Raw genomic sequence first — 17,183 nt, 5'->3', positions numbered from 1 at the left:
ACCAGTTGAAAGAAAAATAAATGTAGCGAAATGTAAGTAACTAATAACTGACTACATACATTTAAAAACTAACACGTTAAGCTACTCATTACCGCAAAAAAAAAAAAAAAAAAAAAAAAAAAAAGTAATCTGATTACTCTAACGCGTTACCCCCAACACTGGTAGCATCTTTGTCAGTATTAACTGTGAAACCCTGAAAATGTTCCTAATTTTGTCTCTGCACTGTTACCACGAGTAATTCCTTTAGACTGGTTGTGGCTGGGGATTAAAGTGATTCTGGCTTTGTTTAAAGTGGAGGAAGAGGAGGAGGAGGAGGAGGAGGGAGGGTGAATGATGCTGTCTGCCTTTAAACTGTTAAAACCAAACAAAGAACTGCTCCATCTTCTACCAAATGAGGAAAAATATAAATGGAGTCGCTGTCTGTTACCGTCCTTATTGATAAACTGCTGTATCATATAATAAACTGTGATCTTTCATTCCATCTCATGGGCTCTGCATTGAAGTTCAAGTTTTGTATTGTATGCATCTTGATCAACCACGTATGGAAAGTATACCTCTTTCAAATCAGTTTTCTCAATAAAGAACACTCTAATCAATTAACACCGATATCTTGTAGATTTTATTCTTCATCGTCAATACTTGGTGCAACATGCAGCAAAATAGCAAATTCAATTTCATTATTATATCACTCTGTTGCAGTTGTCCCAATTAATGGATGTATAAGAATGACTATTGTGATATGACTGTGAATATAGACAGTAGGGATGGGAGGACATATCGAAATTCAATACATCGGAACACAAAAATGTGACAATACATATCGTGGGTTAGAAAAATTAATCAATTTCACAAGCTCTCCATCCAAATTATATTATATTAATTTATTTATTTACATTTTTAAATTGTTGTTTACCTTCTATCAAGCCAATGACATCTAGAAAGACTTGTTGCTCAGGAATAAACATAAGCCTGCACTGTCATACTTTGTTGTCATTGATATTAATTACACGGTATTTTGGTTGTATCAAATCGTGAACCCCATATCTCGTGTCGAATAGTATCGTGAGATCATTCCATCCCCGGTAGACAGTTATGCGATTCTGTATAAAGTCACATCCAGCTACAAAACATCTCCTCAGATGGGGTTCCTCAGTAAAAAAAATAAAAAAAAATAAAAAAAAATAAAAAAAAACATCACCACCTTATCATGTGTGTGTCTGTGGTCTATTGTCTTATCTGTGTGTCTGACGCGGCTTCGCTTGAAAAAAAAGCCTGGAAACCCCCCCAAAGCACAGGAGCGCACTGTAAAAAATGTCCATCTCAACAAGTCATTTAGTTTCACATTCAGTCATAAAACACTCATATTTCTTAAAAATTAGAATCAGCAGAATCAGATAAACCCACTTGTTTCCAGTGGGTTTCACTTGTGTCAGGGTTTTAATAATTGAAACAAAGGCAGATATTTCCACTAGTATAAAAAAAAAAAAAAAAAAGACAGATGATTTAGTAAAATTTCTGAACCAAGCTGATTTGCATTGGAAACAAATGCAATTATCTCACCCCCGAGGCACTTTTTTTTTTTTTTTTTTTTTTTTCACTTGCTTTGACAAAAATAAGATTTCAAACCGCAGTATCAGATCAAAATGACAGAAGCGGTGTATTTTTTGCAGTGTGGAACAACAACTGGCTGATTCCTTGAATCGCGCAGACGTTTCTGAACAAAACCAGTTTCGTTTTCCGCCGTCAGAGAGCGCCCGCCCCTTCTCGACTGCGCTCTACAAGGAAATAAAGTTTCATAAATGACAGAAGCGACAGAAGTTGAGGTGGACTTTACTGGACCGACTGGAGACTCTTTGGATTAACATGCCAGCAACCGTCTTCACTATTATCCTGACGGTTTCAACACTATGTGGATCCAGAGGTAAATTAATCTTCTGTAGGCCTACTTCAGTTTGGTTAATCATTGATCAGAAACTATAAAGAGAGAGAGACTGTGTGTGTGTGTGTGTGTGTGTGTGTGTGTGTGTGTGTGTGTGTGTGTGTGTGTGTGTGTGTGTGTCAGAGTGCGGAGTTTCTGTAACTGTAACCCCCTGCATGTGAACAGGAACTACAGTAATCCCACAATACAGTTTATACATACAGTATATCACAGATATATTTCAAAAATATAGTTAAAAAAATAATAGCACAGAAAACCCCTACAGTAATACCATAGGAGACCAAAAAAAAATGTATATATGGGTGTACATGTATTATTACAACAGCCTTACTATATAATATGTGTGGAACTGTATGCATATGTAAATATGTGGTTTATTTACATGTTTTTTTTTTAGTTTTAGTTTTGTTTATTTCACCCTTTATTGTTATGATCATGTGTTAAACATCTAATGCTCAATAAAAAGTATTTTAAAAAAAACAACTTTGAACACCACAGAGACATTATTTATAGGATTATTATAGAAGTATTATAGGGATTTTTTTTGTCATTAATACCTCATTTTGATATCACTTACATTGACTACACTGGAAACACTGTTATTGTGGCTGGACTAGCAATATGAAACTCTATTTTAAACATATGGGTCAGCTGTGAAAAGATGCCATGTCCAGACGACCTGTTTTGAAATATAATTTGAACAGCAATCATCAAGTTATAGACAAAAATCACCAGTCTTGGTTACTTCAGACATACAGTAATAGTATGTCCAGTGATGTAGAGGTAAATCAGATCAATGAAATCCAGTCAGTGATCACCATAATGCCAACAAGCACCAGTATAAACAAACCACACCTAGGCTTGTATGTATTCATTTGTGTTTTATTTTCTAGAAAAGACCGAAACTTCAAGTATAGCTCAGATCGTGGCATTGATTTACTTGAGTTCATCTGTTTATCTAGCTGAAATAATAGTAACTTTAACGTCTTGTTTTGTGCGGTGGTGTCAGGAGTTCTCCATGCGCCCAGAAACGTCAGCATCTCCTCCAACAACATGGACCTGGTGCTGAACTGGGAACCGCCTGCAGACCCGGCCCACGGCCTGCTCTACAGGGCCGAGTTCAAGTGAGTCGACAGCAAGCTCATGGCCAGTCGGTTTTAGTTTTGGGAATCTGTAGAAACAGTTGTTCTTTTGTCAATCTATGGTGCTGCTATACTGCCTAAGTAGTGACGTCCATCCAGCCACATCCTAAACACTGGAAAAAATGTCCATGGATCAGGCAGAGCATGTGTTAAGTGTCTAAAAATACAACTACTGCTCATATACCCGGGCCTGGTTTTGAGGAGTTTTGTACAGTTGTAAGTAGTAGTGAATAGACACAGCATGACATAAGGTACATGGGGCAATTTGGTCCAAACTCAAGTAAAAGCAAATTTGAGTTTTAGTTATACAAACATTTCTAACATCTAACTCTCTTCCGAGGAAAGGAAAGCTGTTGGCTGCTCAAAAAAAATCGCTGGGAATCACCGGATGACAGCATAGTTTGCATATGAATACACGGTATCTGCTGCACCGTTCATGCTCTCCCCCCAGTCTTAGTGGAGGGAGGGGCCAGTGGTTAGACCAGTGGTTTCCATGATGTGGTCTGGAGACCGCCAGTGGTCCTTTGGGGGATTCCAAGGGGTCCCCAGCAAAATGAGTAGTAGTACTTTCCTTTCGCTGTGATCTCCCCCACTGTAGGTGGGCACAATGAGAGAATGGATAATGCTGAGTATTGTCGTCATGGGTATCACCCTCCCCACCTACAGGCTGTTACCATGTCCTGTCCAACAGCAGGGATCTTCCAGCTGGCCTCCTGGGGACAAAATCTTATCAAATGGGGGGTCTGTGGTCTATCTATCTGGAGGTCCTGGATTTGGAAACGTTTAGGAACCCCTGAGTTAGACAAGCAAGTAGCACAAAAATTGTCATGAGCTGCACTGATTTGCGGCAACATGCTTTGGGAGTCAACATTTTTCCCAATGTTAGGAAAAGTCACTAGATTTGATGGTAGTTGCTTTTGAGAAAATAAAAGTTGCTAAATCTGGCGAAAGTGTTCATGGAGGCAGACATTTTTGTTGCTTATGTGTCCAATTAAACCTCAGCGGAACTATTTGTTCACAAGCACAAGTTAGCTAACTGACACAGTTGAACGACAAAGAAGGAACTCTGGTCAAAATATAAATGAAAATTATAAATAGCAATGACTTCTTTTTTTATTCATCCATGACCATGGCATTCCTGTTTTTGGAAGGTCAGCAGCTAGCTAACTAGCTTACCTAGATAACTATAAGCTAGTATGGCTAGAACTTGGAAGGTCAGCTAGGCTAACCAGCTAAGATAACTTAGTATGACTAGATTGTATTTTCTCAGTTACTACCTCTCTTACCTCTTGCCTTTTTCACTGGGCTTCAGTCTAATGTTATTTAGCGAGGACAAACTGTGGTGCAACCAATGAGATTATTTTTGCCTCAGAGAAATGTTAACTAACCCAAACCTATTGTGATTGTAGTGAAATGAGAGCATCGAAATATCCCTATAGTTTGTAAGGGGCATCAAAGTCAAAATACATGTGATATCTTCACATGTATCTGTACTGACACATGTTGACACATTTCCTAAACTATATTTACCCATTGATATCTAGGTAGGTGTCCTTCTAGAGATGTCAGATAGCGCTGACTCTTGTCTTACAGCCGGAGATGGTCAACAACTTATCATCTTAATAAACCGAACAGTCAAATAGAGTTGACCCAGAGGTTTTTTAGCGTAAAATGCCCCCCCCCCCCTTGATAATACCCAGCACAGCATGTACAACTTCTTGGAAACTACAGGATTTATAGAAAGTGGGACAGGTGGAACCTTCCTCTAGTAAACAAGTCGCATACTGACTGGTGTCATATGAACATAAGAGAGACTTCCTCCTGTTCTGGGGAAGAGGACTGACATACCCAGTTATATCAGTGTACTATGACCCTTTGTTATGAGCAAACACACATGTCGACTTTATATTGCTGCATCCTGACACACTTTGGTCTGACGGCTGTTGGACGAAAACCTCATAACTCCCAATTTTTGACGTTCTTCTTTTTACTATCCTCCTCAAAGTGAAGGTTTACAGGGTCATGACTCGCACAGTGCAGTGAAACCCATTCACATGACAATCTTTAATTATAATTTAATGCAATTCAAATGGGGAGTGGGGACTGGGGATCGGTCGTCTGTCCGTATTTCAGGTGATATGTGAAACATCACTGGTCTGATTTTGATGAAACTTGGAGGAAAGATGTACGTCTGCACTGTTTTCCAGCATTTTATGACACTGTTTGGCCAAATGGGGGTGCTGTAGTTAAAGGGCAAAATTTGATTAAAGGGGGAAAAACTCTGAAAGGCCGTAACTGCTGCTGAAGGGATGATGCATTTTGGCACTGTGTTTAAAAAATAAACTGATTGGCCTTTAATTAAATGTCAAAATCTGAAGCTCAAATGTAATATTTCAGCTAACACTGGTGTGATTTTGATGAAACTTGGAGGGATGATGTATCTTGTTACTGATTGGCCCAAAGGGTGCCTGCATCATTCATGGTGGACGGCATGTTTACTTGTTTTAAAAATAAAAACACAAGAGCAGCAATTGGAATCCATTTTATTTTTCAAATACACTCTCAAATTTCACTCTCAAATACACAAACACACACACCCACTAGCGTGTGGTTTCACGGCTGTACTAGTTCCAAATTTATCTTTATTAGGTAAAATTTGATTAGAAACCAATGGAGAGCGCTCAGAGGTGATACTTATCTTGGTTTGGTGGAAATCTCTGTCACACACACACTCACACGCTCACACACACATACATTAAGTCCACAGCAGAACGTCCTGGGGTTTTCCCCCTGCTATATCTCGTCATCACGAACTCCCCTTAATCTGAAACTGCAACCGACACATTTGTAATAACGCTGCTTTCGTTTTCTGTCCGCAGCTCCTCGGTCAGCAAGTACAAAGTGGGCTGTCTGAACACCAGCGCCCTCAGATGTGACCTCACCAGTCTCGACATCCATCTGTATGGGAAGTACATAGGCAGAGTGAGGGCGGAGCTGGGGGCAGAGAGATCCGTCTGGGTGGAGAGTCCCCAGATCACCTTGGACCAAGACAGTGGGTGGAGGTTTACTGCAGCTTTCATTCCAAAATGCTACATAGACAAATAAACTTGCAATGTGAAATGTATCTGCCAGTACAGAGACCTCCATAAAAGCACTTAAGATGGCTTGAACTGTAGTTGAACCCCTTAGTAGGTGATTTGTTTTGGTCTCATTTTGGAACGAAACTCTTCCTTTCCAAGACCAGAGTTCTTCTTTCCAGTCTGTAAAAAGTATTGGGAATGAAGATTGAAGGTTCTAGCTTCATTATGCAAATTTCAGCTTTAAAGGTCCCATATTCTCCACTTCCCAGTGTTTTATTTTCTGTCTTTGAGGTCCATTCAAAGCTGTGTGTGTGGTGTCATGTACCAAAAACACTCTCAATCCATTTCTCCACGTTCATTTTCCAGCATCTCTCTGAGCCTTACCAAGAACAGGCCGTTTCTGTCGCCGTGTCTTTAAGGCTCATTAATATTAACGACCCCCTCTGTTCTGATTGGCTGGCCGTTTCAAGAGTGAAACGTGAGACTCCACTTTCCCTATCTGTGGCTCCGCAGCTACAGGTAGGGAAAACTCTCCGGTAATAAACAATGACAACCACTCAACCGCTTTGAAAAAAACACTTTGTTAGTCTATTATTTCTTACAAAAATGATAATGAGCGAACCTTTATGACGCCACAAAGAAGTCCAAAGGGCTCGTTTAGAGGCTCGCTTTTCTAATATGGATTGTGGATTTAGTTGTAGGCGACCCTGCTTTACATCATATGGGACCTTTAAATCACATTTTGAATTGGGTGAATTGAAAGTAAATTGACCCCAACCAATGTCCTAGACTGAATAATCAGCACCATCTTATCAGTCATTATTTTCAGATCCAGCCAACAAAATTCGCTTATCAGGTCTTCAATCTAAATGCTAGATTTATGTTGTTAAAGATGCTGCGTGTAACATTTTATACACCAATATGTCATTGTCAAATTAATTATGATACTTCGGTATAATTACTGTAAACAAATGAAACCGTGGTGGAGACGACTGGTCGCCTCTATCTCACACCAGTGGCATTGTTAGTGTTTCTCAAAATGAAGACCATATTTCCCATAAAACCCATTACTTCCACATGCATTTATTTCTCTCTGCCTTACTGAAGAGGATCAACATGTTGGAAGTGACTTCTCCATCGCTCCTTTCCCTCCTCCCACCATCTGCTGCCAGAAACTCTGAAAGCTTTTAGCTCCGTTTTGCTCTGGAACAACAGAACCTCTTCCTGTTTTGTGCCGTAAAGCGATCCAGCAGATTTCCCTCCACATCCACCAGGTGGATCTATAAGGCTAGACTACAAAAGAAGGGACCTTAAAGTTTTAAAAGACCCCTCAACAACCTTTTTAATCTTCTGCCTTCTCAAAAAAGACTTAGAAGTGTTAAGACCAGAACATCCAGATTCCAGAATAGCACATATCCAGACAGGTGCTAGTGTTTTAGGCTACCCATGGTGTTCTTATGTGTGTTATTTGTATTCTACCCATTTGTTTTATGGTTTTATGATTATTTTATGGATCCGTTTTATACTTTCTTTTTTGAATGTATTATGTGTTTTTTTTGTTTTTTTAAGTGAGTGGTTCTATGTGTTTGTGTTTAAGTGAGCTCACTGAGACAAATTCCAATCAACTCTGTTGATATGGCAATAAAGTATTGAATCTTGAATCTTGAATCTTGGAGAAACAATGGAGGATGCAGAGTAGAGGCTGATAGAGGCTGACAGGCTGACCACTGATGGTCTGGTTTGTTTACAGTCATTATACTAATGTCTCAAAATTAATGTGGTAATGATTTATTGATGTTAAAATGCTACATGCAGAGTGTATCTAATCTGTTTACCACTGAACACTCTTACTATCCCATTATCAGCAAGTAAGTCACCTCTCTCTCTCTCTCCCTCTCTCTCTCTATGTCTCTCTCTCTCTCCCCCCCACAGCCAAGATCGGTCCGCCCAGCATGTCTCTCATCTCCAACGGGGCGACTATTGAAGTGAGCATTACAGATCCAGTGTTCAAGATCTCTGAGCTCAGGCGGGCGTACAACTACGCCACCTACAACATCACCTACTGGAAGGAGGGCCAGCAGGAGAAGGTAGGCTGACTCTGCTGAGAGCAAGGCACCGACACTGTCAGGGGTTGGGGGTTTGATTCCCATTAGGGCCGCCAGTGATCATAAAACAGAAAATGCTCATAAAACAGGAGCAGTGTTAATATTTCAGACATTTTGACCTTAGATGGATGTTGAAATGATGGGTTGTCGGGGCATTTTTGGGGGGCAGCGGGGTTTAAGGCGCATACCATATAAACCTAACATTCAGAGTTTGAATCCGGACCTTTATCACATGTCATCTCTCTCTCTCTCTCTCTATCTCGCTCTCTCTCCCTGGTCTTTCCGGTCTCTCTCTACTTTTGTTCTATCCAATAAAAGACAAAAATACCCCCCCAAAAAAAAAATCGTAAAAAAAAAAAAAAAAATGAAATGAAAACCTGTGTAAATACAGCGGCCAAAATTAAAGTTGAGACGATGTCCGTAGTCGTCCACAGCTTCTACCTGTGTCGTTTTGTGAATATCCTTCTGATTATCAGCTCAAAAGCAGTTTCCAAAGAGCATGAATTTTTTACTGCACCATAATATTTTGGTGGTAAAATGTTGTGCTTGTTTGGCTTGAGGCGGGACTTGGCCTCCTCCTGTAATGCTTGCTGGGATGAAAGTTGAGAGCCAAACTGATTACTTGTCTTGAAAATGTAGTTGTTGTTTTTCCCCCCAGTGGAAACCAGGCTACTGATACTGTGTAATACTGTACCGTCTCCCGACTTGAGAAATCATCAGTGAAGCAGCAGAGAAGAATGCATTACACTGTAGTTTGGTTCCGGGAGTTTCTGCATCTGTTTTAGTGAGCAGTGAGCTCAGACTGAACGAGCTGCTTGGAGCCAAAACCAAAAGCTTGTCAGGTGCTTATCATCCGTCTTGTGGTTGAGGATAAGATTGTGGCTGTGATTGTCTGTGACCAGTTATGTTTCTTTCTGTTTTCATTCAAGAAATCAGATTTTCCTGTCAGTGTTTTTATCTCTGTGGTCTTCTGTAGCTCAATAGCTACGGCAGGGCATTATGGGTAGGCAGCAGCTCAGCAGCCTGGGTTAGGGGTTAGATTCCCACCCCTAAAGTAAGGCTCTTTGGATGAAAAGCGTCCACCAGTTGACTTTATTGAGGCAGGAGGAAAGTGGGGAGGACCACAGAGAGAGCTAGGAGGAAGAACAAGGAGGGGACAGTTTCATCACAGCCAATCAGAATTGAGGATACAATATATGAGCAGTGCAAGCTCATACATCTTGGGAGATGGCCAAGTAAAAAAAATCGCTGAGGTTCAATTCTCAATAGCTGACGCACACGTTCTCCATCAATGAAATAAAGACAAATAAAGTTGATATTGGTTGTTTTCTGGTGTATCCATTCACATAAATATCAATATACATCTAGGCTATGATCATTTAAAAAAACCCATTTTGTGGCATTTTTTTTACTTGGGGTTCTAGAATTTGACATTTTGATCAAAATGAAAAGCCTCTGTCATTACATGTGGTGGGATACTGATAGATACTGTATTTATTATATCGATTCTTGATGGCTGAGGTGCGCGTTCATTTTCATATAAATCAATCAAAGACAAATAAAGTTAATCCTGGATGATTTGTGGTGTGTTTACTCACTAATTCAATCAATTAATTATGATGTTTAAGGTAAATTTTTCAAAGTGACATACTGTACATAACGTTACCCCCAAACAACATAAGTATAACCTACTCGTGTAATTAGGAGCGTACGCTCTACTAGCAACACTTGTACTTGCAAAAAAAATACTAAAGCTGTAAGTCGCCACAGTGTAGAGGTCTTCACGGGTCCAAAATGACGGACCCGAACCCTAATGGACCCGTGAATTCGTGCCGAGATCCGATTGGACCCGATCATTGTAAAAAAAAATATATATATACCGACCCGTTTTTGCCCGAGATATTACAGACCCGACCCAGATGCATGTCCGAGAGGAGAGAGACCCAAGACCGAGACGGGTCTCGGGTCTATTTTATGGACCCAACCCCGCCAAGTGCGAGCACAACTCGATCAAAAAAATCCTCCTTAGTTGCACGGCCAAAGATTAATACATGAAGAAAGAAAAGCCAGCACTCATAATGTCCTTTTGTCTTTTTAATTAAATGGGCAGCTATAGAGCACAAAGGACAGATGCGTTTCAGCAATAAGCCATCACGGTTTCTCGGGTATTACACATAATGATAAACAGACCGGGTCGGGTCTCGGATCCTAGGGTCCGGGTAGACCCGTGAAGACCCTCTACCACAGTGACGTGACAGCGATGGCAACGCAACACAAGCAGTGGAGCTCTGCTGTAACGGCTTCTCTGTTCCCACGTTGTTTCCCACACAGGCTGCCAGCATCAGCAACGTCCAGCAGAACCGGGTGGTCGTGAACAAGCTGCAGCCCTGGACCAGGTACTGCTTCCAGGTCCAGATCCACACAGACAGGAACCTCCGTCCCAGCGAGCCCAGCAGCATCACCTGTGGGAGCACCACCAGCAGTAAGCCTCTTGGGAAACTAACTTCCCTGTAAATGTAAATGTAAATTCCCTGTACATGTAAAACGGTCCCAGAATCCACCAGTCACTTTAGCATGTTTGACCAGCCAGCCAGCAAGGATTTTATCTGCCAGTCATGATGGAAAGTGGGAGATATCAGAGCCTGCAAGTAATAGGGTGATGAAGCGCGTATGTTGCTGTTGCTGCTGTGCAAATTAAAGACTGTCAAAAATACATACAATGTTTCTATTGTCTGCACCCGATAAAGTTTAAGGTTTATTCTTACAAATAATAATCCCACATCCATCTCATAATTACCGATAGGAGGCTGACATGAAAGTTTTTTCCCAGTCGGCAGCTTGTATTTACGGCAGTGGTGGAAAGTAACTAAATACATTTACTGAAGTACTGTACTTAAGTACAATTTTGAGATACTTGTACTTTACTTGAGTATTTCCATTTGATGCTACTTTATACTTCCACTCCACTACATTTCAGAGGGAAATATTGTACTTTCTACTCCACTACATTTATTTGACAGCTTTAGTTACTTTTCAGATGGAGATTTGACACAATGGATAATATAACAAGCTTTTAAAATACAACACATTGTTAAAGATGAAACCAGTGGTTTCCAACCTTTTTGGCTTTTGACGTCTTACAAAAAGCAGTGTGTAGTCGGGTCACATTTCAGATGTCTATGAGTTGTTAACAGCTCCACCAAATAGTGATTTTTCCCTCTAAACCTCACATGGTTTCATTTCAATAAATGTTCAAATGATCCAATATTTCAGCAAAAATCAAAGATTAGAGAAAAAGTCCAAAAACTGAAAACAGATTTGTGTATCAGAACTTTGTTTTTTCTTCTTTCCTCTCCCAATAATCATCTCACGACCCCTCAGATTTATCTGGTGACCCTTTGGAGGGGCCCGACCCCTAGGTTGGGAACCACTGGACTAAACCAGCTAACTGTATATAAAGTAGTTCAAACTAGCTCCACCTCCAGCAGCTACAACAGTAACATGCTGCTTACACACTGATGCTTCAGTATTAATAATCTAATGATGTCATATATAATAAAGTATCAGTCAGAGGGACCAAACCACTACTTTTACTTTAATACTTTAACTACATTTTGCTGCTAATACTTATGTACTTTTACATAAGTAGGATTTTTCATGCAGGACATTTACTTGTAATGGAGTATTTTTACATTGCTGTATTGGTACTTTTACTGAAGTAAAGGATCAGAGTACTTCTTCCACCACTGATTTACGGTAAATCTGATATGACATGAACATGCCATTAACATGCCAACATGCCAGTTTCAGGATCCATTTTTATTTGAAAAGTAAATTGTACTCTATGTAATGTATTGAACCACATATTGTATTATTTTCCACTGCAAGTAAAGTGGATTTTACTCTTTAACTGTCATATGTAATAACTTCTGTTCTCACCCTTCTGCAGAAGAAGAAGCCCCATGGGTGGCGGCCGTGGTGACGTTCGTCGTCATGGCGATGCTGGTGACTCTGGTGGTGGTCGCCGTGGTGCATCGCAAAAAGATCTTCCACTTCCTCTGTCCCAAAGACTCCCTGCCCCAGCACATCAAGGAGGTGTGTGTGTGTGTGTGTGTGTGTGTGCAAACATATGTGTGTGTGTGTGCATGCATATGTGTGTGCAAGCTTGTACATAATGGCTGATATGTCCAAATTTGCCTATAGTTTCTGTTGCTTTTCCTCTGAAATCTATAAAGAGGCAGTAAGAAATCTATGAGCTTTATTGATCTCTATTGGCGATCAGTAGGAACTGCAAGGACACTGATAGAACTTTTCTCCTCCTACACAAGTTTCGGACACAGCGACCCAACCCCCCCCCCCCCCCCCCCTTCTCCCCTCCTATCCCCTTGAATTACGGTGGCCTGTAATTGACACAAACAACAAAGTCACATTTTCACAGTAGAGAGGAGTAAGCTAGCTAATTAGCAGAAATCCAACAGAAACTCGCTGAGTCATTGGTATTGATCAACAACCCCATCAACCCCACGGATATATTATGATCATTGCGTGATATGAGACAGGAAAAATCGGACTTACTTCCCCTTTAACTAGAGATGAATGTAATAAATTGGGCTTCTGTTAACATTCCCTTTCATATCGCGCAGTGCATGTGTTTATCTGCAGTGTGCATGTGAGTCAAATACCATAAACAGCAGCATGAAAATCAAATCTGACCCTGAATCATCCCTTACCCCCCCTTTAAAACTGCATCCGCACTCCCAGTCAAAAGTTTGGACGCACACATTTTTCTTTATTTTTACTATTTTCCACTTATAGAATAATAGTAAAGACATCAAAACTGTGAAATAACACAAATGGAATCATGCAGAGACCAAAAAAAGTGTTAAACAAATCAAAGCTATCTTATGTTTTAGATTCTTTAAAGTAGCCGCCCTTTGCCTTGATAGGAAAGGCAAAGGGTTTGGAAAGAAATGCATACATAGGATCAACTTCACTATTTATATTTGTCTAAGAAACACATTAAAGCAGAAGCCTTTAGATCAGAATGGCTTTGAGATAATGAAAAACATACTGTTTCCATGCAGTGTGAATGAACACAGTGTTTCCGCTCTGAGTGGATTCTCTTATTTTATTTGACAGTTCAACACAGATCCAAATCTTTTTCACCAGTTTCCGTCCTCTTCTGCCCCCCCCCACAGTACCTGCTGGAGCCTCCCACCTCCTCCATCTACCTGGCCATGCGGGACTCCCACCCGCCGGAGGAGGTTTACCACCAGGTCAGCATCATCACAGACGGCAGGACTGTGGTGGAGGAGCGCCCTCCGGAGGCCGGAGGGAGCGACTGCAGCAAACCAACTGAGATCACGGAGGCAGAGACTTAAAAAAAAAAAAAAAAAAATGTTTTTAAAAAGGGGACACGGTGCAATGGTGCAAACAGAGGAAGATAGAAACTGAGGCGAGGGCAGAAGAGAGAGAAATGGACAGAAGAGGAAGACGAGGAAGAGACGTTTCGGACCGTCTCTCGCTTTGCAGGGACTCACAAGATGGAAGTGCAGTCAAAAAAAAAAAAAGCTCATGGTCGCTCTTTTCAGGAACTTGAAAAGAGTGAAAGTGAATGACTGGGCTACGCTTGACTCGCTGTACTTGGGTTTTAACGCGACACACGAGGTGTCAGTCCACAGCTATGATGAAGAGGCTCAGAGGCAGAACAGACTTGATCCCGATGTGGTTTGTGTGCTGTTGGGCCTTTGCGTTGCTTGCTGTATCGCTCCATAGTTAACTGAGGGAGCGTGGCACTTCCCACACTAAAAAACACGTGCAGCCACAGTACTGTGAGGCGCTTTGGACAGACACACCCACCACAGGTGTGATTCTGTATTACTAAGTTATTGATGTGGAAACTTGTGAAATATGGTAAACGTGGTCAATTTTGGGGACGTTTCCTCAGGGGTGGAAAGAGAATTAAAAGTTAGCATCATGCAAGGGTGTTGGGTGTTGTAGGGTGTCACCTTGATTATATTTTACATAAGTAGAAGTAGGGCTGGGCGATATATCAATATTATATCGATATCGTGATATGAGACTAGATATCGTCTTAGATTTTGGATATGGTAATATCGTGATATGGCATAAGTGTCTTCTCCTGGTTTTAAAGGCTGCATTACAGTAAAGTGATGTCATTTTCTGAACTTACCAGACTGTTCTAGCTGTTCTATTATTTGCCTTTACCCACTTAGTCATTATATCCACATTACTGATGATTATTTATCAAAAATCTCATTGTGTAAATATTTTGTGAAAGCACCAATAGTCATCCCTACAATATTGTCGCAATATCGATATTGAGGTATTTGGTAAAAAATATTGTGATATTTGATTTTGTCCATATCGCCCAGCCGTACTTACAACCGAACATTTAGCCCACTTCGTAGAAAATACCGAGATATATATCGTATATCGCCATTCAGCCTAAAAATACCGAGATATGATTTTTGGTCCATATCGCCCAGCCCTAAGTAGAAGTAAAAGTACTGGTGTAAAAATCTGGAGTAAAAGAAAAGAGTAGCTCATTTAAAATGTACAGAGTAAAAGTTACTGAGAGTCAAGACAGAGTTCAAACTAGATTATTTTAATTGGAGACATTAGAAATTACAAAATAAAGTGCACAAACAAAGTAAAGCCAGATTTCTCCTCTCTTCTTTGCTGACTGATCGTTCACCGAGAACAATTTGCCAATTTACATCGATCTAGTTTCTGATGCCGATTGAGAGACACAAAAATCTGTCCTCTGTAATGGAAGTGATTTCAAAAGTACAAGACTTCAGTAAAAAACACACTTAAAAATAAAAGTAAAATATACAAAAATCCTACTCAATTACAGTCACAGGACTAAATGTAATCGGTTCCTTCCACCCTTGCATGATGCTTTCTCAGAAAAAAAAAAAAAAAAAACGCTGATCAAAATTGAATGGTGCTTGAAGTTCAGAGAAGAAAGTAGAAGAAAAACGCTGCGGTGTGTTTGTTAGTTTCTTCAGCTGACCGATCAAACGATGTGAATCGAGGCTCGCTGGCCGCCTGCAGGAGGAGGAAACAAGGCTTCTGCTAAACGTGTCCAGCTTTATACGTTTATAGACCGAGAAGGGAATACAGCTCATCTCTAGCGGCTGGGATGGCTGATCCTCCCAAAAAAAATTGTGAAAACCTGAAAAAGTTAAAAAGCCTTTATTGTACGGGCTGCGCCAACGCGTTTCAACTATACAGCCTTCATCAGGGCATATAGAGCCAAGTAGAAGGGCTTGCTTATATAGAGCTACCGAGTGATAACAACACTGGCACCGGGTGTGCAGCAGAAAAGTGGGTGGATGTTCCCTGACACTCATCTGTTCAAATGTATAAAGCAAATAGAGCTGCAGTTCACAAAAAAAAACATCTCACTGTTGCCCAATAAAGAAGCAATCTTGATTTTAACTTGCTTTATTTGTCCATGTTCTCGTTCTTGTACGTTCCCGTTTCCCTTCCTCTCTCAGTCCACATCTAAATGACGTAATCCGGTTATCGCGATATAATCAACTATACTACAACCGCTAAAATATCTGAAAAATCCTTAGGGAAAAATTCCATCGAAACTGGAGAAAAGTCTTTATAAGCTGGATACCCCAAAAGGCCGGTCACCTGTAGATAAAGGGGGCTGCAAAGTACACAGAGAGAGAGAGAGAGAGAGAGAGAGAGAGACCATATACATATTCAAACTTACAGATAAGGGACAAAATCAAGCTCTTCATTTAAGCCTGGATTCTTGATGGCTCTTAGGTTGAAGATCCAATAAGATTCCCTTTGCAACAGCTTCTTCAACCTGTCTCCTCCCTTCTTAGTCACTTCTATGGCCTCTATACCCACTGCCCTAAGTGAGTCTGAGTTACATCCATGGTGCTGTTTATAGTGCTTTGCCATTGGATAGTCTTCATTTCCGATTCGGATAGCATATTAACGCTCGGCAACTCTCTCTTTGACTCGTTCTGCCCACAGAAAAATCCACAAGGGCAGTGTGGGTAGTGTTGCAATTGAAATATCCTTTAATTCTGTAGACCTTGTTTGTGTGGACATCTTTGAATGTATTTGTTTGATGCATAGTGGCACAGCGGTTGCACTATTCCTTTAAGTGTGGACACTTAAAAAGGAATAGTTCACCCAAAAATGAAAGTTCTGTCATCATCTGCTCCCCCTCATGCCAAATGAAACACAGGTGAAATGTGTTAGTCCATATAACACACAGGGAGGCTGGCAGCACAACTTGGTAGCAGCCTTCTCCAAAACAACTGAAGTCAATGGGGACCTGTTCTTTAGAGCTGTAGTTAAGATTCGCACTAAATGATGGTGTAAATATACTGTAGGTCTTTTTGGAACTCTGAAGAACTGGTCCCCACTGACTTCAGTTGTTTTGGAGAAGGCTGCTATGGAGTTGTGCTGGCAGCCTCCCTGTGTGTTATATGGACAAACTTCACCTGTGTTTCAACTGGCATGAGGGGGAGGAGATGATGACAGAAGTTTCATTTTTGGTTGAACTATTCCTTTAAAGAAACCCTGTGGTCTTAGATCAAGCCAGGTACCTGTCTTGTCTCCTGGTAAGTAGCTGTGGACTAGTTTGTCTCCTATAGTAGGTGCTCTTTTGTTGCTGATAATCGGTGCTGATGGGAACACATCTTAAAGGAGAGGGTCACTTTCTATGATTTCCCAGTTATCATTGATGATCCGTTTGATTTTGTTTGCTTTAGTATTATATTGTGTCTTTATACGTTTATACTCTTTGAGGATGGGGAGATGTTGTACTCGATGGGACTTAAATAAACGAATATTTCGACAAGTGGTAACAGCGGTTCTGGTCGTCTGTTTGCTGCGAGGTCTTGCATGTTTACAGGGA

General features: G+C 40.7%; 1 protein-coding gene across 1 annotated transcript; it reads left to right on the top strand.

The window, feature by feature from the left end:
• Positions 1–1,787: 1,787 nt before the first annotated feature.
• On the top strand, positions 1,788–17,123 carry LOC139667412 (interleukin-10 receptor subunit beta-like). The gene is made up of 7 exons (XM_071546860.1): positions 1,788–1,921; positions 2,949–3,063; positions 5,961–6,133; positions 8,094–8,248; positions 10,598–10,748; positions 12,216–12,361; positions 13,465–17,123. Exons 1-7 carry the CDS (start codon positions 1,864–1,866, stop codon positions 13,645–13,647), a joined length of 981 nt encoding a protein of 326 aa, XP_071402961.1. The 5' UTR covers positions 1,788–1,863; the 3' UTR covers positions 13,648–17,123.
• The last annotated feature ends 60 nt before the right edge of the window (positions 17,124–17,183 follow it).

Source organism: Centroberyx affinis, unplaced genomic scaffold (assembly GCF_046629955.1).
Source record: "Centroberyx affinis isolate AG114_WGS23_722 - 3 ecotype Tasmania unplaced genomic scaffold, CSIRO-AGI_Caff_v1 ptg005509l_1, whole genome shotgun sequence".
NCBI lineage: Eukaryota > Metazoa > Chordata > Actinopteri > Beryciformes > Berycidae > Centroberyx > Centroberyx affinis.
The sequence above is the reverse complement of the archived record's forward strand: the minus strand, read 5'-3'. Positions and strand labels throughout refer to the sequence as shown.